Raw genomic sequence first — 23,360 nt, forward strand, 5'->3', positions numbered from 1 at the left:
TTCCCAAGTGCTGGTTCAGGCTGTGTCCCAGCACAGCTGGCTACACAGACTGTAGCAAGCACTGCTGCCTGTAACCCCACTCACAAACAACTTCTCTTCATACCTGTTTTTTCAAAAGTTTTAAAGATAGATTTGTAATGAGTTCAGCTGTAGCCTGATTCTCTAGGGTTTCATCCTGTATGCATCTGTTTTCATCCCTTAGAAGAGAAACTGCCTGATAGATCCTACAGTTAAGCCGTTTTACATGTTTTATTAATCTTGTTAATTGTTAATACGCTTTTAATCCAATTACTCCAATTATCCTAAACATTTCCCTGTGCAGGTGCAATTCAGGTGCAGGCAGAATGCTGTAAGAGTTTGGCTACAAATATTAACACATTCCCCATATCAGTCCACTTAACCACAATGAGGATTATATATCCCGTTCACTCAGCTCAACTGCATCATGCCTGTGACATCAGTTGTTGCCATCTCTGAGTCCCCAGGGATTCCTTCTTCCTGGTCACTGCCTGCTGCACCTGGAGAAAAGTTCTGTCCTCTGCAGATAGTTCTGACAGGGATAAATAGCTTGCTACACCTTTTTCTGGCATAGAATTGTCAGTTTCTGCTGCCTTTTACTATTCCTTGCAAAAACTTTCTACGTTCCCAGTTTTCCGGTTAGCCAGGAGAAGTAGATTGTATGATGCAGTTAGATCCCATGGGTGTATGTGTTTCCCTCCTTCTGTGCCTCACAGCATGCCTGCAGCACCAGTCAGATATTGTTGAGGTTTCTGTGGAAGCAATCAGCAAGAATTCCTGTCTCAAAGACTTGGCCAAAACAGAATTTTGATTATTTTTTTGCAGTTCAATCTCCATTCCAAATAATTCCCAGAAGCTACCCCAACAGGAAAAGCATAAATTTGAGATCTTTGGACAGTTTCTAATAAGAAAATATCATAATTTTAACTCAGTAAAAAAAAAAAAAGGAGGTATTTAAAAATAAAATCAAAAAAGTCCACTAAGTCTTAGCAACAAGAAATTATAAGAGAAATTTGAAAGATTTTCTTAACAGCCATGCTTATTTATCTTTTATGTATGTAATCTTGTCTCTGGAAATAACCTAAACTTATGCAAACTAATCCTAAATGTAGGTTGTTCTGGTTCTGCTAGTGCAGGATTAGCATTTTATGAGCAGTGGTGTATTTCCAGAAGTCAGTACAGCTCAGCAGTCTCTATCAGTGCCCCAGCTCTTCAATGTCGTCATAGCCTGTATCTTCAGGAGCAGGGGATGAGGTTCTCTCAGCCTCAGAGGTCCTGTTTCTGGGAATCCAGTCTGCAAACATGAAGGGAAGAACACAGATAGATAAATGCACATCCTGTAGGTATTACCTCTGTGTGGTTGTGCAGAGGCTGGTTGTCTCCTCCAGAAATTAGAACCTCAGATAGGAGTGGCTGTGAAAGGCCTGAGAAATGCTTATGTCCCTCTGCCTTCTGCAGTGTGTATACATATCCAAGATTCAAGCTTTATGCACAATGTTAAAAGGAATATATTCATGGGCTGTCAAAAAAAAAAACCCCAAAAAAACCCCAACAACATAAACAAACCTCTAATGTCTCTCTAGTTACTTTGAGTCCTGTATTTTCATTATTTTTCCACATCTCCAATAGGCCAGAAATATTTATCGATACTCCAAAGAGTAGAGTTCAGATCAGCTGTTCCACAGTTGTATTAAATGCACTGATAAAGAAAAGTCTGTCTTAAATATTTGTTGTTAATTCACAATGAATTATATGGGCCTGACAAAGTTTAGTGACAGGTTAAAAACTTAGCCAAATCCATTCTCCATGGACATAGAATGAGATCTAATAAGAACACTTAAGAGACTACAGATGAAGGGAGAAAGAGTCAATTGCATAATTTGAAAAAGCCATGTCTAGTGATATGTAGCATTTTACAGAGCACTATTTGAATATGCATCAAACATTGAGCCCTCTCAAGACCGTCATGTCATTGGAAAAAAGGGAAGTATCACACTAACATCCATAAACAGGAGGATATGCTGTAAGAACTGGTCGTTCTGCTCTACCTGACACTAGTAAGATCTCAGTACCATGCTGTAAAGAAGTAATGTAAACTTCTGGGTTTGAAGCAATTTTTGAAAGATATGGACCTACTGACATGGACTGAGTGGAGACACATCATGGGCAGAGTATAGTCTTCAGGGCCTAAGTAGGAAGTTGACTAATTTAGGTTGTGGTTGTGTAGAGAAACAAAATACAAAACAGAACTGAGGATAGGTATGTGAACAAACTGTTATCAGTCTTCAAGCACTTAAAAGGCTGTTACAAAGACGACAGCAACTCTCTGTCCCCATGGTCATTCTAATGAGAAGTAACAATTTTAATTTGCAGCAGTGGAAACTTAGGTTGGGTTGGCCACAGGCAAGAATTTTATGGCTGTTAGGAAACCAGAGCAGAGGTATAGATTAGCTGGATGTAACAGAACAGCACTGCTCTTCTAACCTCACCTGTCCGGGAATCCTTGTTTCTGTCACTTTCTCCAGGGATCCTGATTTCCTGTTCATTCTGCTCAGAAAGAGAAGTATCTCTAGGTCCAGGAGCTTCTATTGCATCATCATAACCGTCTTCCAGGGCATTTTCAGGCAGTGGAGAGGCTTCTGGAACAGTACAGGTATTAACTTCCACTAGGGAAAGTAGTAGCTGATAATCTAGCAACACGGGGCTGTAATAGTGACATGTCTGTACTTAACTGAAATTCATCCCTCAGCAAATGTTAGTGTGCACAGTTTTATTGTATATACATATGTTTACCAATAGTAAATGTATGAACAGAAAAGTAAATCAAAGCACTCCTGTTTCACTTTTTACCTAGAAATCAATATTCAATCTGAATAAGAGAAAGAGAAACTATTTAGAATAATTGTCTTCTCTATAAGCACTTCAAAACAAGTAAGGAAAAGCTTTTAATTTGTTTTTTAAGTTAAAAAAAGTCCTTAATATAAGAAAAGCAGTAGAAAATAAAGTCATGGTGCAGAAGCAGGGTCTGGGATATGAGCAACTGAGGTCCAAAACTGCTTGTGCCTTTGGCAGTAGATCTCTTGGACACCAGGCAATGGCTATCAGAGGTTTTTGATCAACTCTAGGAAAATTCAGTTCTTATCCAAACACTCTCTCTCCCTCAACTATTTCAAATTATAAAAAAAAGCCAAAAACAAACCCACCAACAAACCAAATGTACCCCCCAGGCAAACCCCACAGCTAGGAATCAATATTTTCTTCAGATCACTCGGATTAAGACCCCTTGATCAGCTCAAATTGTACACCAGTGTTTGTATCTGTAATATGTCTTTCCTCTGTTTTAATTCTCCCCGTTTGTCTCAGAAATGAAGCAACAGTTTACAAGGTATTACCATTGCAATGTCTGGGAGAAGCAGCTGTCACATTGTTGGATTCATGTGACTGGAGCCTGTGAAATGTCTGCAGAACTACCAGCAAACATTTCTTTTGAATTTCTCTTATAGAAGAGAAAAGTAGCACTTGTATATGAGATTGTATGACAGTCTTCCACCACAAGAGTTACACAGATTTTGCATCACAAGGAAACATCACTAGGATGTAAAATGAAAGTCTTAATCACTCATAATGCTTTGGATATTAAAAGTTACCCTGATTTTGGATCTCTTTCTTTGTACAAACCCTTTCTCACATTACCTTGAGTTGCTCCAGCACCATTTTCTTCATCACTGTCTGCTCTATAAAACTGTTCCTTTGGTTTTGAGCTCTCTGAAAAAGAATCTAGGCAAATGAGAAGGAGCATGATACCAAGATTAATCTCTCCTTAAGTGCTAAAACTGCACCATGAGAAAAAGAGCAGGCTACAGTAATAGCATCCAAGTCCAGCATACCCTTTGGCAGTCAGTATTACTTCTGCAAGGCTTACAGTGGAATAACCAAGAATCCCTCAGGGGCCCCATAACACCTCTCATAGATCATGGGGGAGGCAAGCTACAATGGGAAAAAAAGTCCACAGAAGGAAACCTACAGGGACCCAGCTGCTGTGAGGGAGATGTAATTATTCCTTTATTTGTTACAGCTTTAAATAATTTAAGCAAAAGGCTTTTGTTTGTTTGTTTGCCCTATACTGATCTATGGTCTGTGGCTGCAGTGAGAACTGCACAAAACAAACTGACCCTAGGAAATGAATTGACAGAGTCCACTGGGCTGGAAACTCCTCAAGTCCAGGAATTTTAAATTCCCCAGTAGATTTGGGAGCTGCAAATTATCAGATTGGGATCAGAAAGGAGGATCTTTTCCTTGAGAAAAAAGCAAGACACACAGACCTGAGAGGAAAGTCACACCCTGCTTTTCCCTCATCAGGTTATAATCAATCTCTTCATAGACAGCCTCGGAGAAGGGGTCATAGGATAGTCTGGAGCCTGAAAGTAAAAGGTAATGATCACTTTCACAGTCTCTGCTTATATTCAGGCTGGAGTCTTGAAAAGGAGAAGTGCCTTACAGGGGTCTACATGGCCTGGTTGGTACCTAGAAAGGCACCAAGAGGTGCTGACTGAGGATAAGAACCTCTGGGCTCTTTCACTGCCAGAAAGTAAAAGAAAAATCTCAGTGTGTCAGCAGATTCAGCTCATCTCAGTCACCCATCCCCACTGCCTCCCCAGCCAACTGAACATTTGGGACCATGGAAAGGAGGCATTTCATACCAGTCCTGAGACACCCACCTCTCTGCTGTGCCCTGGCACGTCGGATCTGCCCAGCAAGAATGGCAAGGACCAGGCAGAGAAGGGTCCCCAGGATAATGCAGAGGAGGACAGGCAGTGAAAGCCTTGTACTGCCTGTGGCAGGGCGGCGGGGACGATCTGAGTGGAAACAGAGAGGAAACAGGTAGAAAATCACATGTACCAAAGGGCTGCACCTGTGCAGCCCCTTGCTGTGCCCACCCTAGCAGGCTGAGGCAGGGCACTGGCTGCTCTGCTATGGGTCCTGCTCAAGCAGATAAAGTTCAGCAGCTGGAGGTGGTGCCACTCAGTGTTCCTTCATGAAAGGTTGTGGGAAGTGCTTTCTGATGAGCTGAAATAAACTGCTGTTTTATCTGTTAAGTATTAGGGACATTAAGGTGTCATTTGATGGGAGAAAGAAAAGAGAGAAAGAATTTACCTGCTCTTGTGGGTGATGCTGTTGTTTCTGTCACACCTGCAAAAGGAAGGTGAATCCAGATTAAGGAAGAAGCAAATGTGAAAAATAAGGAGAACGTCTTCATAAAATCTGTGATGTTTTAGCACTCAAAATTATGAAAGGGCTAATCACTGGGAAGTACAGCTGGCATAATGCTCCCCTACCCACCTCCTTCACAGACCTTTGTAATAAAGGACCAATCACTAACCAGAGCAGTTCACAGCAGCATCTTCCTTATGATCACAGTTTTTGCCAAACAAAGGCTTGGCAGGACAGTCCCAAAGAGACAGCTCTGTTCCTTTACAGTGCACCTTCTCCAACCAGATGGGACCAGTCCCTTCTCCAAAGGCAGCCTCCCTCAGAGCAGACACAGCAGATCCACAGCCCAGCTGTCTGCATACAACATTGGCATCTGCCATGTCCCAGGCATCATCACAGATTGTTCCCCAGGAACCTTGGTGCCACATCTCCACTCTGCCTGAACATTCATCCTCTCCTCCCATGATTCGTAACTTCTCTCTGTCTGCAAAACACAGAAACCTTCTGTTGTATTGAAACAGCAGGAAGGTCCACAGGGATGAGTAAGGAAAAACAAAGAGGTGGAGGTACCTGAACAACTTGTGGAGTTTGGACACTCAGCAAATGCAGCTGGAGATGTTGTCTCTTTTCTTCCTGCAGAAATTAAATAATAAAGTAAATAATTTAATTATTCTCTGAAAAAATAGGGAGTATAAAATACCTGAAAATTAACCATCAGGTTAATTATTTCCTGAAATATATGCATGGCCTGTTTTAGTTCTTGGTGGATGGCTATTTGGCTGTTGCTGTGAGTAATAATCTTCCTGATGGTTATGCTTTCCTTCTTCTCATGAGGCAGCTGCAATCCCTTTCAGGATATCTGAATATCATGTAGAATTAATTTTAATTACATTGAATATATACATATATGAATACAGATATTGATACTCATAGGTGTGAAATACTGTCCTAAGAGCAGGCATTAGAACTGGACCTTTACAACCAAACTGATTTGTACACTTGGTCCATAGCTACGTGTATAGCCACACAGATATGCCTCCCTACTTGCAGAAACATAGACGTGGCTCTAGACCTCTTGGAAAATCTCATCCTAGCTCGCATCTCACAGACTGACTGTGTATCGTAGATTTTTGCATTAAAAATATGCAATGGCATCATCCTATTAGGGAATTCCTTAGGATTTCACTGGGACACAGCACTCTGATAATCTTGTAATTATAATACACTCATTTAATTTACTCATTGAGACAAAAAAAAAAAAAATGCTGCCATTTTCATGAAACTAGAAATAATACACACCAGATAACAAGTGTACATGTCTGGCCATATACAAATACATTTCTGATTACCAGTGCAAGTGATATGGGTCTCTTCAGCTCGGTTATTGCACGACTGAGGATCCCAGGGGTCTGACTGACACTGCCAGAGCGAGCTGTGCTGCTCAGTGCACTCAATGTGGTCCAGCCACGTGGGCCCAGACCCTCTGCCGTATTGGAAGTCGGTCGCGATTCCTCCGTCTCCGCAGCCCAGGTGTTTGCACATGGTTGCTGCGGTGAGCAGGGACATGCGGTTGGAACAAACGCTCCCCCACGTCCCGTTGTAGAAAACTTCGACACGCCCGGCACAGTCATTGCCGTTCACCAGCCTCAGAGACAGGAAATCTGCAAGTGAAGGCATAAAAATGAAAGTAGTGCCACAGACTTCTTGTGATGTTTCTTTCCTGCCTGTGTAATAACACTTTTGTTACAGTGCTAATTACCTGGATTGGTTCTACCTGTATTGGGGAGCATGGATACTCCAGAGGCTGCACTCTTTTCAGGCTTTGTTCTTGCTCCAACATGGGCCCTAACAGGCCCTAACCCCCTTCAAGGGTCATCTGTGGTTTCTTCCACTTCTCTTTCATTTCTTCTCTCTCTTGCTGCTGCCATTCTGTCTTAAATATGCATGAGTAGAGCCACCATAAGCTACTTGGATGGTCCAATGCTGTAGTGCACAGTGGGCTGTTCCCACTGGTTTCAGAGGCAGCTGTAGCCGACTGGAAGGAGCACACAGCCCCTTGCTGTGGAAATCTTTACAAGCTCCTGAAATTTATCCCCCAAATATTCTACTACACCACAGACTTTTGCATGTGTGTATGTGTTTGTGTGCATAATATGGGCTTTTATATATCCTTTGCATCAAGAAGATGTGCTGCCCAATCGTGCTTTGTCAAGACAGGAGGAGGCTGTCCAAGCAAGTCCCCACTATTCTCAACTTCCCTTTTATACAACTCTCCTGTTTGAACCCACAGGCTCAGAAAAGGGTTTTCCAAACACACCTGAGCACAGGACTCCAACATCCTCTTTGTGTTGGCAGTTGTGCTGGCCCCATGCCCTAGAGGGACATGTCCAGAGATCAGACTCAGCCCCAGTGCAATTCACATCATCCAGCCAGATCTGCCCTGACCCTTCACCATAATGAGCAGAGACAAATGCCTCGATGGCATGCCCACATCCAAGCTGTTTGCAAACAACATTGGCATCTGATAGATCCCAGTTATCATCACAGATGGTGCCCCAGATGCCATGATGATAAAGCTCTACTCTCCCAGCACAGCGGTGTGTTCCATTCACCAGCCTCATCTGTCTGCTGCCTGTAAGAAGAAAATCCAGCTGTCAACATGCAACGCAACTATAATGCACAGGTCAGCATAATGGCAATATTTTTAAAGTACCTTTAAGACAACATGTTCCTGTTATATCCCAATGCTTCTGCTATGGTTGCTTGGGCAGAAGTCCTGTGAGGCTAAAAATGCATGAGGAAAAGGCCTACTCCTGCACCAGGTGAATGTTTGAATAATTCCAGTGAGAAATTGCCAGCAAGAAGTGTATAATCATACCAAGTATATGCAGAGGTCACCTTATCTTAGAAAGCCAGACAATCTGTTTTCTGTCTATACTCATTTTGGTGTAGACAGATACTGTTCCTGTTACAGATGGGTTATAAAATCAGAGAAGAGTAGAAACAGTTGTAATATTCTGTAGAATAGCTGCAAATATCCATAAATATAGAAATGTCACAAAATAAAAGCTATTTAATTCTCAAGTGGCAGTAAGAATGCTTGGCAATCACAGCCAAATTAGTGTTCTTATGGCTTCTGTGTTCTAATAGTTCTTTTTGACTCTGGAAGATAATTCTGTAAGAAATTCAGATGAAGAAAGAATTATATAAATTACATTTGCTTCCTTAACTATCATCAAGCTCAGACTTGTGCCACCTTAAGATCTGTGACACCACAGCACAACGTGGGCTGGAGAAATCCCAGGAAACATTCTGTACCTTTCACACAGCGACTCACCTGAACAAATCACACCAACGTCTTCAGAAACTCCTGTAGGCACTGTGTGATAATGGGAGGTGTTGCAGAGCATCAGCTGAGTCTCGTTTCCAGTACACTGGACGCTCCTTAGGCCAACAAGACCCATGCCTCGCTCAGACTTTGGAAGGTAATAGGCTTTCTCAGCAGTTCCACACTGGAGCTGTCTGCACACCACATGGGCATCCCTAATGTCCCAGTCATCATCCAGGACTCTGCTCCACACACCATGGAGGGAGAGCTCAACTCGCCCACCACAGCGGCTCTCACCTCCTGAGAGTCTGAGTGATTCAGCAAGACCTGGGCTCAAGAGAGTTGGGAAATACATTGAGTGACATCTATTTATCTCACTGCAGTAGAAATAACTTGCAGGAAAGTTATGAAAGACATATTTCTGTGCTGGCAAAATATTAATTCCCACCGCTAATTAAGGAGACTTCCCCCATTAAGACTTTGTTTGCTTTCATGCATGCAAGGGCCTGCAATGGGAACCAAGAAAGGATTCCCCACCTCAAAGACTAGATCCTGTCAGTGAGATCACCAGCACTGCTTTGGTCTGAAGTTGCACCACCCATAAAAGGCCACTCCTGTCTTACCTGAGCAGGTTACAGTGGCTACTTCTTTGGCTGAACAGGTTGGATTGCCCAAAGTCACTTGAACACAATCCCATAGGCAGGACTCTGTCCCTTTACAGTGAAAAGCATCTCTCCATATAGGCCCATTTCCACCCACAAAACGGTCTTCCATCTGGATTGATTTTGCATAGCCACAGTTCAGCTGATGGCAGAGAACACTGGCAGCTTGCAAATTCCAGTGGGAGTGGCAGAGTCTTCCCCACCTGTCTCCATGGCGGACCTCCACTATGCCAGAGCATGTAGTGCCATTCACCAGCCTGGCCCCTGGACACCCTGAATGTAAGAGAAAGAGAATATTGGAGTGTTACATTTGCTCATGGGCAGGACCTGGAAGTGACTGGAAAATGGGAATGAGTTTTCCTTATTATTCAGTAGTAAAAATTACTTAACTGGCCCATACTCATGACTAGAAACTTCAATACTCATAACTAGACTTCAGTCCAGCCTATTTTACTGATAAGAATGACTAGAACTCAGGATCACACCCCATTTGCAATTTTCAAAATCAGGGCACTAGGTTTTGGGGCTTTGGGTCAATCAATAGACCTTAATTTTTCAGACCAATATCACTGAGGGCCTACAGCTCTGCATCCTTCAATTGCTGGTCCAAGTCCTCACTTAAACCTGGGCCAGGAATTCAGTCCCTGCCTCAAGCACATGACAGGTGTAACTGTCTCCAGTCTTGTCTCATGCTATGCCTGGCTGTTCTCCCCAGCCAGACCCTACACCTCTGTTTGCTTCGACTTGTCTGGGACTGCTCATAGACTTATTACCAATACCTTCCTCTGTCCTCTCTGCAGATGCTTTGGATTGTGTCTTGGTGGCAAGGACTCTGCCTGTGCTGTGCTCAGCCTCTGTGCCCAGATTATCCTGGCTTGTGCAGCAGCCCTGCTCTTGCTGTTACCTGACACTAGGAGCATTTTAGAGGGAGCAGCCTTGTGGTACAGTTGAAGTGAAACCTTGACTCCTGTTGCAGCAGCCAAAAGACAGAGCCTGACTCCACATACGCCCTCTGAATCTTGAATCCATATTTTTCCTCAAGGAAGTTTTTCAGTTCTCTTCTTATACCTTTCCACTGCTCACCTGAGCATACCACACGAGCCTCTTTTCCAGCGGGGCATTCATCCTGACCTAGAGCACGCACGAGACAATCTCTCAGGAGGGAGCCATTCTTCTGGCAGCTGAATGTGGCGTTCCAGACAGATCCACTTCCTTCCCCAAAGGACTGTCCACTTGGTATCAGTAGTGCAACTCCACAGTCTAGCTGCTGGCAGAGGATATTGGCAGCTGGTAAATCCCACAGGTAGTCACACAGGGTTCCCCACGTGCCTCCGTGAAGAAGCTCTACTCTCCCTGAACATGTGGTATTGCCATTTGCTAGCCGGTACCCACCGTAGCCTGCAGAAAGAATAAAGGAGCTTAGCAGTTACTTCTGGGGTTTTGTGCTACTGCACTGAAAACTGTAAGAGAGATCTCTCTATCTGCAAGAAACTAGCACTCACACATGTCAGGTTACTGGAAAGCATCTTAGAACAGGATGCCAGCTATGAAAAAAAGTCACTATTGTCCGTGTTGTAGCCTGCACTATATGACTAAAAGATTTTGACTCTTTAAGTTCAGTGTCTCCTCTTTGCTCTGCTCTCTCCTCCCCTCACAATACTGCTGCTTCCTTATAACATCTTCTCTTGCAGATGCAATTTCAGCACTGCCTCACATGTGGAGAACTCAGAGTAGGAGCAACTGGTATCACTCTCTCCCCCAGTAGCTGGCCATGTTACATTTCCTGGTAAGTAGAAACTGCAGTGGGGAAGTCTCAGCTTTCATCCATGCCCCAGAGCAAGGCTCTGAACACCCCAGGCCATAACCATCAGAATACTGACAATAAATTAAGGGTGACATGGATGGCACTGTGGTGTCCTACTGCCAGCCCCATGCAGTCCCTCCATCCTCTCACATTGTTACTTTCTACCCTTACCTTGTCCTTGCATTGTACCCCTGATGAGCCCAGGATTTCAGCTCTAAGCTGAGACACTAGCAAGATAGAGGCAGGAGCCAAGGCCTGCTAGAAGCATTAACTGAGGAGTTGGGCTGCCACTGGTCACAGTGTCCAAAGCAGTCTTGAAACAGACTGAAGCCCTTTGGACAGGAAATGGTCATGAGCTCCAGTCCTGTTCCAGGCTTGTGTCTGACTGTTGCCAGAAGCTCTGCCCCAGGTTTAGTTTGCCCCTTTAGAACTGTGGCCTCAGGAAAAAAGTGTTACCTTCCAGTCTCAATTAAAATCATCTAGGCCTCTGGCAACATTTTTTTCTTTTTATTTCCTTTTTTTTTTCTTTTTTTTTTTTTTTAATAACTTGCGGCTCCTTCAGCCTTTTGAAGATATGGTACCTGTTCCCATTTTATAATTAACTGAAGTGCCAGTGATTAACATACACACTGGCACCACAGGAAATAAATTAATGTCTCAATATTCCTGCTTTTTGGCTCTGGCCATTTTTATTTTTATTTATAAGAGAAGGATGTGTAGAACATTCTTAGGACTGTTGAGTGCATATTTCTAATAGCATAAAATAAATAACAGCCCTTTTGAGATCTCTGTGTGGTAGTGATTAGAACAGCCCATGTTAGATGCAGAGTTTCAGTAGGGTGAATGAGACATTGCGGGGCTGCTCTGTTATTTTCTAGTCCCTCTGGAATGGCTCAAAGCATCCAAGGATCCTGAGGACCACAGAAGTGTACAGATGCTCTGAACTGTGGGCTAACAAGAAGAAGACATATAGGACACTGGTGAATAATGTCCATCAATCTAAAATCTCACCTGAACACACAACAGTGGCATCATGAGAGCACGTGTTAGTGTGGTGCATATTCCTGGGACAGTCTGCGAGGTGAGTCTCGTTCCCTACACAGTGAAACTCTTCCTGCCAGATCAGCTCATGTGTGTCTCCAAAGTGAGTTCCTCTCAAGGTATCCACAGCCTGGCCACACTCTAACTCATTACATATAACAGAGGCAGTTTTGAAATCAATGTGTGGGAAACAGACAGTGGCCCAAGTTTCTTCTTTCTTTACTTTCAGATGTCCTGAACAGGCAGTGTCCCCTCCAGTCAGACGCAGATCAGAAAAGCCTGAAAAAAACCCAAAAAACAAGAAATCCAGCATCAAGGGTTGGTTGTACTGACCTATTTTTATAAGTCCTGTACCTTAATAAGCAAGACACATTTCACTTCTCTGAGGACCACTGATACTTTTGAATTGTGACTCGGGCAATTCCTGTATAACACTGAGAAAGAACAAAATGGTGTATGAGATTGCTTATTTCTCAGTATGTGAAAATACAAAATCCTTGGGAAAGAAGGAAGGAAGCTTTGAATATCTGCCAATGACTGAGAAGTAGCAATTCCCAAATATATAACAGACAAATAGTAATTTTACTGGTCTGTGTCCTTGAGATTTCATTATTTCAAGGAATAGGAAGCTGAAGCACCCCAGGAAGTGGAAACAGGAAATGCTGCACCCAGTTTCAGAAATTGCTAAAAAGACAGTCTGGAGATCTACAGGCTAGCCAGCCTCACTTTGGTACTTGAAAAAAGTATATAATGAGACTTGTAGAAACTCATTTGTGGGCACAAGGATATAAATGGGAAGAGTCAGCATGGTTTTATCAAGCATGTATCATGCCTGTGAGACTGTAATGCTTTTCTGATTAAAATAGATTTATGGATGAGGGGACAGCAGTACATGTCATTTACACTATCTTGCACAATATTCTTATGTCCAAGAACTAGGATGTTGCTGTCTGGCTGGAAGGACAACATGGTTAAGCAGCTGATTGAATGGTCAGGCTCAGTCATTAGTGAGCTGGACTGTATCTGAAGACTGTCAGCAAATGGAATATCACTTGTTGAGTGTTTCCAGGGGCCTGTTTTGCTCAGTGTCTTATCTTCATGGAGGTAGTGATGGAGTACACTCTTATGATTTTGGAGGGATGGGGACATCACCACAAGGGTAGAGCTGCTATTCAGAGAGATCCAGACAGGCTAGACTAATGGGCTGACAGGAACCTTACAAAAATCACAAAACGACAAATGTAAAGTCCTGAAGCTGGAAGGAAAAACTTCTTGCAGTGGTTCTTTTTCCAAAGAGCAAAACCATGCACATCTTGGATAGGAAGCAGTCATGAAACAGATATTGGTCTTTTTTTTTTTTGCCATTGCAGACTATCCTGTCTTAGCCTACCTGAGGATCTGGAGAAGGTCAGTTGTATGACATAACATTGCATTTTCTTGCTTCTCTACCTACACCTGCTTTTCTAGCCCCCATTCCTTGTCAAAGACAAGTTCAGTACTGCTCTCCTGTTGCCTGGGAGAGCTGTGGTAGAAACAAATAATGTTTGGGGTTTTTTTCCTGTTCTATGTAATTTAATATGCTCATATGATGTCATTGCTGTGCCCAGGCTTGCACTCATAGTCAGCAGAAGACTAAATGCTGGAAAAACTTGCTTTGGATGAGTAGAGGGAGTACTTGGCTTTATCCAACTAGGACAAAGTTTGATCCCAGGCTCATATATTTTTTCTGTTATACAAGGCTGGAACACTTCTTACCTGAGCAGACCACTCCAATATCAAAGTAATGAGGGCAGGTAAAAGAACCCCATCCTGTATGTGAGCAGTTCCAGAGAGCAGATTCATCACCATGGCAATCAACTCGGTACAACCACGTTGGTCCAGTTCCTTGTCCAAAATGAGCTCGATTTAGAGCCTTAACAGCAAATCCACATTGCAGTTGCTTACAGACAACCTCAGCATCCTTTATGGTCCAGTCGCCATCACACACAGTTCCCCACTGCTCCTCATGTTTTACTTCCACTCTCCCAGAGCAGGGGCCAGTTCCATTTGACAGCCTCAATTCATCAGTGCCTTCAGACAGAGCAAGAATATAGAAAGGACAGAGCTTAATCATGATTGTTGATTGGAGATGCTAATGAGATCATTACTGCTCTTAATTTACTCTTACATCAGGCCTGTTTGGTTCATCTTTCTAAATAGTCCAACTTAAAGAGCATTTTTGTTTGGTTCTTTTTTTTGCAAGAAGTTATGTCAGTATTTACAAGTTTGAGCTAACTGCACTGCTAAAATGTAAATTATTTCTAATGACAGGCAAACTTTCTCTGCTACTGGCTTATCAGGGCTGGGAAATGCCGAGTAATGTCCCTGCTTTGTGATTCACAAAGTCTGCCATAATAAACACTGGCAACTGGAGTGGGTGAGGTGACTGCCTGTTAGTGTGTGATTGCTACAGCAGATCAAGCTTCATTATCCTGTGAGTTAATTGGCCTGAAAGCCAAGTTTTTGTGTGTTTGAGAGTGAGGTAGCGGGAGGAGTTGGCTACCAGAGGGATCAAACTACTGGAGAGGTGATAAAGTCAGGGGATCTACTTGAAGACTCAGGTCAAAGTTGGTTTTCTGTGCTGCAAGGGCACATTGCTGGTTCATGTCCAGTTTGTCCCCACCACTATCCCCAAGTCCTTCTCCATGGGGCTGCTCCCAAGCCATTCATCCTCAAGTCCATGACAATTCTGATGGTTGTCCTGAGCTAGGTACAGCACCTTGCACTTGGCCTTGTTGAACTTCATGGGGTGAGGCTCATTTTTCAAGCCTGTCAAGATTCCTCTGGATAGCATTCCTTTCCTCAATGTCTGCACCACTGAGCTTGTGTCCTCCGGAAACTTGCCAAGGGTGAACTCAATCCCACTACCAATATCAATAGTAAGGATTTTGAACAGTTCCCATCCCCTGAGGGACACCACTTGTTACTGATCTCTATTTGGACATTGAGCCATTGACTGTAACTCTTTGGATGCATCCATCCAGCCAATTTCTTATCCATTGACTAGTCCATCCAACAAACTTACATATGCCCAATTTAATGACAAAGCTGTTGTGTGGGACCATGTCAGAGGCCTTAGAGAAGTTAAGATAGATAATTGCAAGGCCACTTGCTGTTTATGTTTGTGTCAAACGTGTCACATGTCACATGTTTTCATCTGTGTGGGCAGCCAGGTACAGCTGCGGTGTGTGTGGGTGTGTATTTGTATGTAGGTATTACAGAAGTGTGACTGTTTGGACTAAAAGTTAGCCATGCTACCAGCTGGATCAAAGGCACTGCTGTTTGAAGCATAAAAGAGGATGCTCATGAAATGGGTGGAAAATCAAATAGTAAAAAACTACATGCAGGACTCTTGCATTCCCAGATTAAGGACAGACTACAAGCTAAATGTGCAAAGGAAACATGAAGAAATTTGCCACTACGCCAGAGTTTTGTCTTCAGTTTGATCAGGTTTGCATTTCAGCATGTTATGGAACAGATAAATCCCTGAAGAGGGATGGCAACTTCTTTTGGGCCTGGGGGATTATTTGGATTGACCACATAATTTAAGGTGGTTTACAGGACAGTTGCATAAGAAGCCTAATAACTTCGGTCACAAATTTTCACTGTTTCAAGACCTGACACACCAGGGAATAGTAAAGCAAACATTTATAGAAGAGGTTCGATCCAATTGTCACTAAGAATCCTTAATGACCTTGGCCTTCCCTACCTAGGTTTTCCACCTGCATGCTCTGCCCATGGGCCCATTTCAGTGCAGACCTGGACCTTCTCTCACTGCCTGTGTTATGTGGGAGGTGCATCTGTGTTCCACGCTGGCACAGCCATGTCTGGCCATGGGCCCTGTTGATCTGCACTCACAGCCACAGGGACCAGGTGCCAAGAGAAACCTGAAGTACTCATCCAGACTCAGCACTGGGCACTGATGTGGATGGAAAGCAGTGCAGCTGTGCAAACCTTACAAATAGCCCAGGAAGATCATCTCCTATCAATGATGGCTTTTGATAAGCAACAAAAGATAATTTGCATTAAGAGCCTTAGGTTTTCCTGTAAGATTTTTTTAAAACAATTATTTATGTAAAATATCACCCTCCCCTCTTCCTCAAAAGAGAGAAGCATTTCTAGATATCACACACCTTGCTGCCGTCTGACATTGTGAAATGAGAATATTTAATTTTTCTTTGCATTTGGAAACAAATCTAATTCTTCCCTCTACTTACTGCAAGTGTGTCAGTCTTAACCCATGAGCTGGTGCTAATGCAGCCTTTTCTTTCCAAAACTAACCATTGTTTCATTTCTTATTGCAGAGTAAAATGTTAGCAGTAGTCAGTTGGGAGACAATTTTGCCTCCATCTTCATGTGGTCTGTAACTGCTTCATCACACACAGACAATGTGGCTTTGACACATCATCACCTCTCATACACAGGCAAAGGCTTTACCTCTTTGCTAACACTGCTGGATTTCCTCACAATTTCCTGCCTATCATTTAAATTTGGAAACAAACAAACAAAAAAAGGTGGTTATTCATGTGACTGACAATTGGTAACTTCCAAAACCTATTTTTCCTGCAAAATATCCTCTCTCTTCAAGTCTCCTGAGTAAAAAGGCACATGCGTAGTACAATCCTCAGGTAACTAGAATACCACTTTGTGCCTGCAACATGTTGTCTCAGAGGGGGCATAATCTTTCTGTAATAAGTCTTGTAAGTCTCTAGAGAGATATTCTGGAGAACAACCCCTAGAATATTTGAAGAATATAGTCCAAAAAAAAAGAGTTTTCTTAGCTATAATATTTATACTTTTAAAACGGTAATGGATTCTAAGAAAAGTTAAATTCCTAATACATTTTTAAACAAATCAGATATCCAATTCCTATTAGCCACATCCAGGAATAAAACAAACCACTCTTCACTCAACTGTATGACCTCTGTGCACTTGAATTTTACATAATTGTACATCTGATGTTTTCAATGTGTACCAGCATACAAGACTGGATGCAGAGGTAGGCATAACCCAATGGACAGGTTTAAATATTTCCTAATAAAAGCTATCATTTGCTGTAATCACTCTTCTGTGAATTTTTTATGATACGTACAGGTACAATTTTGTATTTCTTCACATTCCACAGTACATCCCACAAGTACCTTCATTGAATTCAGTGGTTTGGTGTTCTGCTTGGCTGAGAAGGCATGAGATTTTTGCTTGCTCCAGCTGAAAACCCAGTTCTCATAGGCAAAGATGAGGGTACACCATGCATTCCTGCCCCCAGGCCCTAGGAGGAGGTTTCCAGCACAGGCTGGCTGCCTCAGGGACAGATTTTCAGCTCTCGCCTGGAGAGTTATGACTCCTGCACTGCTCCGCACAGTGCTCTGTGCCTGGGTGACATCAGAACTCCTGTAGCAGCATGGAGAGTGCAAGTGCTGCCAGATCAGAGATGAGGGTGGTAGGGTGCTGAGAGTGGTGTCATTGTAAAGCTACTCTTATCTGCATCTTCCAGTCAGTCTGTTACTGTTCCCTGATGTTAACAAGGAGTTGGCAGAAAAGTCAATCTTATTTCTGCAGTAGATCAGTTGACACTAAAATGTCATTACAAAGGTGTCTAAATAAAAAACATTTCATATTATGAAAATGTATGTCAAGAGTGCCATGTGAACTCTGACTGCATCCACACAATTGGTGAGAACCTTCAAGGTTCAGGGCCATGCTATAGCAAAACATCAACCCTGAAGTCTTGTTCTCATCATATGGGGATGCGACCACCACCGCAATGCCTTAAGGTCATCTCCATGTGTAGAGAGAAAAAAATGAAGTTTCCCAAATCTGTCTCTCATCACCAGCATCAACCATGTACACATAGCTCCAGAAGTGCAGAGAGACAAATAGTGAAAAGCTTCAGATAGACAGGAACAACTGAGGAGATATGGTGATACCCAAACTCCACTGGACTCATACGGTAAGGCTACATCATTTCAAACGGTGCTGACAAAGACCTGGAACCATTAATTCTATCTACAAATAGTTCAGCAGGAGAGATAAGACAGTAATAAGAATATCCAGCTGGTTTTTAGTATAGCTAAACTGTTTACAAATTTGGACTTGAATGCTTATGAGAATGGCCAGTCACTGATACCTGAGTAAAATACCAAACTTTTAGAAAAGGCTTACCATTGCTTATCTCGGGATTACCATGGAGATTGAATCAAAGACAGAACAAACACCATTTTGTCACTTTGCTTTAGAGGTTGGTAGAACACCAACCTATTAAATTTGCATACTTTTTTTAAATCTCACTGCCTTATGCAAAATAAAGCATGTGCTTACCCAGGGAGACCTGAATGGAGAGGAGAATCAGCCACAGCACTAGAGCAGAAAGAAGTCCTTTTATTGCCATCCTGACCACAGACAGACGAAACTTCACTCTCCAGGCACTGCCTAGCTAAAACTCCGGCTGGACATTCTGGTATCTCACAAATGACTACAAAGGAGGAAATATATAGATTCACATGCTAGCATGAGCTACCTGAAGGAACCAATAGAAATAATGTTCACCTTTTTAGACGTTGTCAGCAGATTAATCTCCAATCTGAAGGAGCCAAAACCTCCAATAAAATTCAAAAAGTGTACTTTTGACCTTATATGAAGGATGATTGTGTATCTGACGTCATCATCGGAATTGTTTTACTGTGGGACCAACACTGGTGGCACAGGCAGAGCACTGTGCAAAGTGGTTATTTCTCACCTGAAAAAGGAGTATGAAAGTGCAGAACACTGGTCATTTATAAATCACTTCAGAAGAAAAAAAGGCAAAGAAAATGCCTTTAATTTGTATCTTATCTGTCATATTGGAAGAAATTGTACTCCAATCAACAGAAACAGTGTTTATCACTAGAAGTGGTTTGGTGAGTAAAAAATGTTACCCTCTCTGTCTTTGGGGTAGGCTTAAGACTTCCATATTTGGTCATAACATTTGAATCCTTAGGATTTGAATTACAGGCTTTCCTGTTTCCTCTGCTGAGTTTCTTTTAGCTTCAGGTGACCACTGCTGGTAGTTCTACCCTCCCTCTCATTCACTCTAGAATGGCAACTTTAGGGAAATAAAAGATGCTATTAATCAAACAGTGGCATCTTGACTCATTCTGACAACTGGGACAAGTTGCAGTATGCTGTTTGCACCAATCTAAACACACATTTCCCTTCATGACACTGACATCATCCTCCTTTTGTCTGATGGTATCTATCTGATCTTTATCCAAAATCCCGAGTTCAGTAACATCCATGCTGTTGGGTCCTTAGAGCACCAATCTTTGCAACCTCTTCCCCTTCTCATTGGGCTTTGGTCGTTCAAGTTCTATGTAATTTGCAGCAGGATAGCCTTGGGTCAGGCTGCTGCAGAAAGAGATGAGAGGAACAGCAGAGGCTGGCTGGAAGATGAGAATCTGGCTAGAGGCTGCCTGTTCTTTGCTCAGGACCTCAGACACTTGCCTGTGGTCTCTGCTAGAGCTACAGGGCAGCCAGGCTGGGGTCTGGCCATGAACTTTGCTGATACCTGACCCTGATTTGCTGACTTGACTTTATGGCTTGATCTTGATTTTTTTCTGGATTGTCTGCCCTGATGGCTTAATCTTGCTGCTGTTGCTGACTTATTCTGGAGGTTTTTTTGTTTAAGTACTATGGTATTGCAACTCTTGTGAGGACCTTGCTTCATGCCCGATTTGCTGTCAGCTTCAGTTCTTGGCTGATCTTTCCTGCTTCTGCTACCTGATACAGATGTCTGAAAACCAGAAAGTCACTGCCACTCCATTGGAAATGTGGTTGGGGTGGGGAAAACCCCACTACAGATGTGCTAATGAGAGATAGGTAAGGTATCCATTATCATGTCGTATAGTGAGGTTCAGTGGTTTCACTTAGCACTATTATTTGCTGATAGGTGTCCACCAACTGAATTCTCACTGACATTTTAAACCCCCTCCAGGAAGCCTTAGAGTAAGATCTGTTTCTCAGCATACAGGCCCTTGATGACCAAAGCCTCTTTTATGGCCACGGTGTCCATGTAGCCAGGTTCATGCCAGTGCCCATGGATGTCAGAACAAACAGCATGAAAGAAAGTTACCTCACGTTGTGTTAGTGGAAGCTCAGGTGAAATATTGGGAAAAAAATCTTCACTGACAGGGTTGTCAAACACTGGGACAGACTTCCAAGGGAAGTGGTTGAGTTGCCATCCACAGATTGATTTCAAAGATATGTAGATGAGACACTTAGGGCCACAGGTCCTTAGGTTTAATGCTGAGTTAATGGTTGGATTTGACATTAATATATTTTCTGATTAAATCATGCTATGATTCTGGGAATATCAGGCAGGAAACAGCAGAACAACTCTGAGATATTTTGCTTAAGAAACTGAACACACTACTTTGCTTACCAAAATGATGTTCTATAGTTGGATATACAAAGAATGTCTTCAGGGATGATCAGAGGAATACAAAGTCCATTTTACAGTCAAAGGGTAATGAAAAGACTTCAAAAAGTTGTCAGCCTAGCAAAACAAACTTTTACTTCTAATTATTTTGAGACAGGTAAACACTAACTGGAACATGGATTATATAATGTAAAGAAAATAAAGTATATAACAAGGGTTCTTCTAACAATGAGAAAAAATAAGGCCCTGGAATTCGGTCTGAGTAAATGGTGGCAGAAAACCTCTGCAGTGATGACCAAGGTCATAATTACTGAAAGGAGCTGTTGGGCATGTTTCATTTGATTAACACAAGTGTAGATTTGATTACTCCAATGGTCCCCTTAAATCCCTTCTCCATGTTCAGGAATTACCACAACAGACCCTCTGAATAAATAATCCTTTTGCTGCAGATACAAGAGAAGATTGCTGTAGAGCAGGCAGAAAAGCCTTACTCCATAGTGACCATATAGCATTTTAATCTGTTACTTGACAACGAACTCTGCCCTGAGGATATGCAACATCTCAGACTATGATCAACACAGTGCAAAGCAGGCAGGTCAGTGAAGGGGCAATGAGCAAGATTAGTGGAATATTTATTGGTTAGTGAGATACAGATGGGGCTCAGGCAGGCAACCATTAATGAGCCTGTACTAGTCCTAGAGAGTCAAGCAAGGATGTGATGGTTTCATGAGTAAATTTGCAATTTTTCCTGGTTGATATTCAAGTCAGGAGAGAAAAAGATCACAATTATGTCTGTTAGATCACTTCTTACTACTTAGGCTATTAGTAGAATCATGCTGTTATTATTAATAGCAGATAACAATTCAGACATTATGCCCAGTTATTGTCTCACACTGAGACACTCTCCGATTGTTACCTCATATGCTGATGTGCTTGTGGCCTTGGGAGACTTGAGAATCTTGATGTTCTGAGTTTTTCTGTTCTTGTGAATCTGCAGGATTGAGAGTCTCCTAACTTTATGTATTCTTAGGAGAGCTTCACTTGTTTCTTAGCATCTACCCATTCTTTCTTTGATCAGGTTTCTGGTATCACAGGCACAGGCCCTGCTCTTTCATGCAAATTCACCCCATGTGAGCTTTTATGACAGAAATGCAGAGCCAGAGTTGATCCAAAAGCCATCATGCGTCCCACGGGACACTGTCCTGCCCCATGATTTCAGCTTGCAGCAGTAATCTTCACCTCCAATCCCCCTGAACACAGTTCTTTGGTACCTATGGGAAAATTATACCTTTACTGATGCACATTATAAATAGACTTTCAAAGTACATCACTCACTGCAAGATAACAAAGACACAAACCCCACTTGCCCAATTGTTTCAATTCAGAGTGTGAACCCTTTTGTACAGAAGGCTGTACACATTTCTGAAGGCTTCCTCTGGGTCTTAGGACTGTCAGTTCCACACGCCTGTGCGAGTGATAAAGATAAGCACACCCAAATGCATGTCTTGTGGTCTGAAGTTAATACAGGCTGCTTCAAAACTTGTTTTGGGGCTGTGTAAGTACATGTGCCTTTGAATTGCTGTTATCTTTAAACACAACATAGATGGAGGTAAGAGATAAGGTAATACACTGAGAACTAAGGTAAAAATGGGGCTGCCTGAAGGAAAGCAAGCAGTTAGGAAGGAAACCACTTTTTTCCTTACTCGGGCTGTGCTGGAGGGATTTTGAGTTTCAGAGAAATGAGATGTATCCTGTGCTAAGATAAACCTGAGCTTTGATATGGATTAATCTCTGTATCTCAAACTGACAATGGTTTAAACAGACATCTGAAATGAAGTTATCTGGAGTGGTATTTACCCTTATGTTATCTTTATGAATGTATTTGTCAAATGCTTCCAAAAGCTAGTTATATATTTACTGTCTTGTGAGCCCAAATGCTTTTGCAGAAGTGTCAATCAGAAATTTTTCAGCAAAAGTATCACTTGAAGAAACTGGACTCTAAAGAAATATTAATAGTTGACAAAATTTGGTTTCAGGGAGACTTCAAGAGTGAGCCAATATGATTTCTATTATAAGAAAATATAAGATGTTACTCAGTTTTGCAATAAACTGTATTTTGATCTTATGACCCATTGAATGAAGAGTTAAACTGAAAGTAAAGTTTTAATTATTTCTTGAAATTGTGGTCTAAGGCATATGTTTTCAGTGCACTTCCACTGAGACATTTTCATGTATACATACATTTATACAGGGTTTTTTTGTGACTATTGTTGCTTTCTGTACTATTTTTCCTTAATAATTAAAAAAATATTTTTATATGATTCTCTCTTGCTTTTCCCCCCACTCAGGTTTTGTTAATTCCAAGTAATCATCCAAGAAATCACTATTTATTCAAACCATGTATATTAAAATTTACTTGGGGTCGCTGTCTAAGATTTCATGTTAAGTGTGCAATCAGCTAACAGTGGAACCACTGATCCAATGGTCACTGAAAATTTGCAAAAGTTATGGCAGATTATGCTCTGACCTTTGCTTGAGAGAATTGTGAGGACTAGTTTTTAATTAGATGCCAGTATCTCGGTTCTCAAGATCAAAATAATTCAAGTTTCAATAGGGACCAGGTGATGTGTATGTCTGTGTTTATCCCTTTTTGTAAGATGAGGTTTTTAAACTTTCCCTCTGAATATTTAAATCTTTCATTCCTGAATTTGAAGGTACAAGTTAAAAACAGTGAACCAGGTCACTCTGGTAGCTGGTCTCCAAACTCACAATTTCTCAAGACCAAACCAGCATAACACCACAGTTCTAGCTTAAGAAAGGGATTTCAGATGTGATCTGAGGGAT

General features: G+C 42.2%; 1 protein-coding gene across 1 annotated transcript; it reads right to left on the reverse strand.

Annotated features, from left to right (window-relative positions):
• Positions 1–45: 45 nt before the first annotated feature.
• Positions 46–23,360, reverse strand: LOC110480821 (antigen WC1.1). The gene is made up of 15 exons (XM_085592646.1): positions 13,820–23,360; positions 12,035–12,343; positions 10,303–10,617; positions 9,181–9,492; positions 8,567–8,884; positions 7,547–7,861; positions 6,579–6,890; positions 5,800–5,862; positions 5,399–5,713; positions 5,173–5,208; positions 4,737–4,874; positions 4,341–4,436; positions 3,712–3,795; positions 2,508–2,657; positions 46–1,312 (listed from the first exon to the last, which is right to left on the reverse strand). The coding sequence occupies exons 1-15, from the start codon at positions 14,175–14,177 to the stop codon at positions 1,215–1,217; spliced, it is 3,219 nt and encodes a 1,072-aa protein (XP_085448772.1). The 5' UTR covers positions 14,178–23,360; the 3' UTR covers positions 46–1,214.

This window comes from Lonchura striata, chromosome 1 (genome assembly GCF_050655825.1).
Source record: "Lonchura striata isolate lonStrDom1 chromosome 1, ASM5065582v1, whole genome shotgun sequence".
Lineage (NCBI taxonomy): Eukaryota > Metazoa > Chordata > Aves > Passeriformes > Estrildidae > Lonchura > Lonchura striata.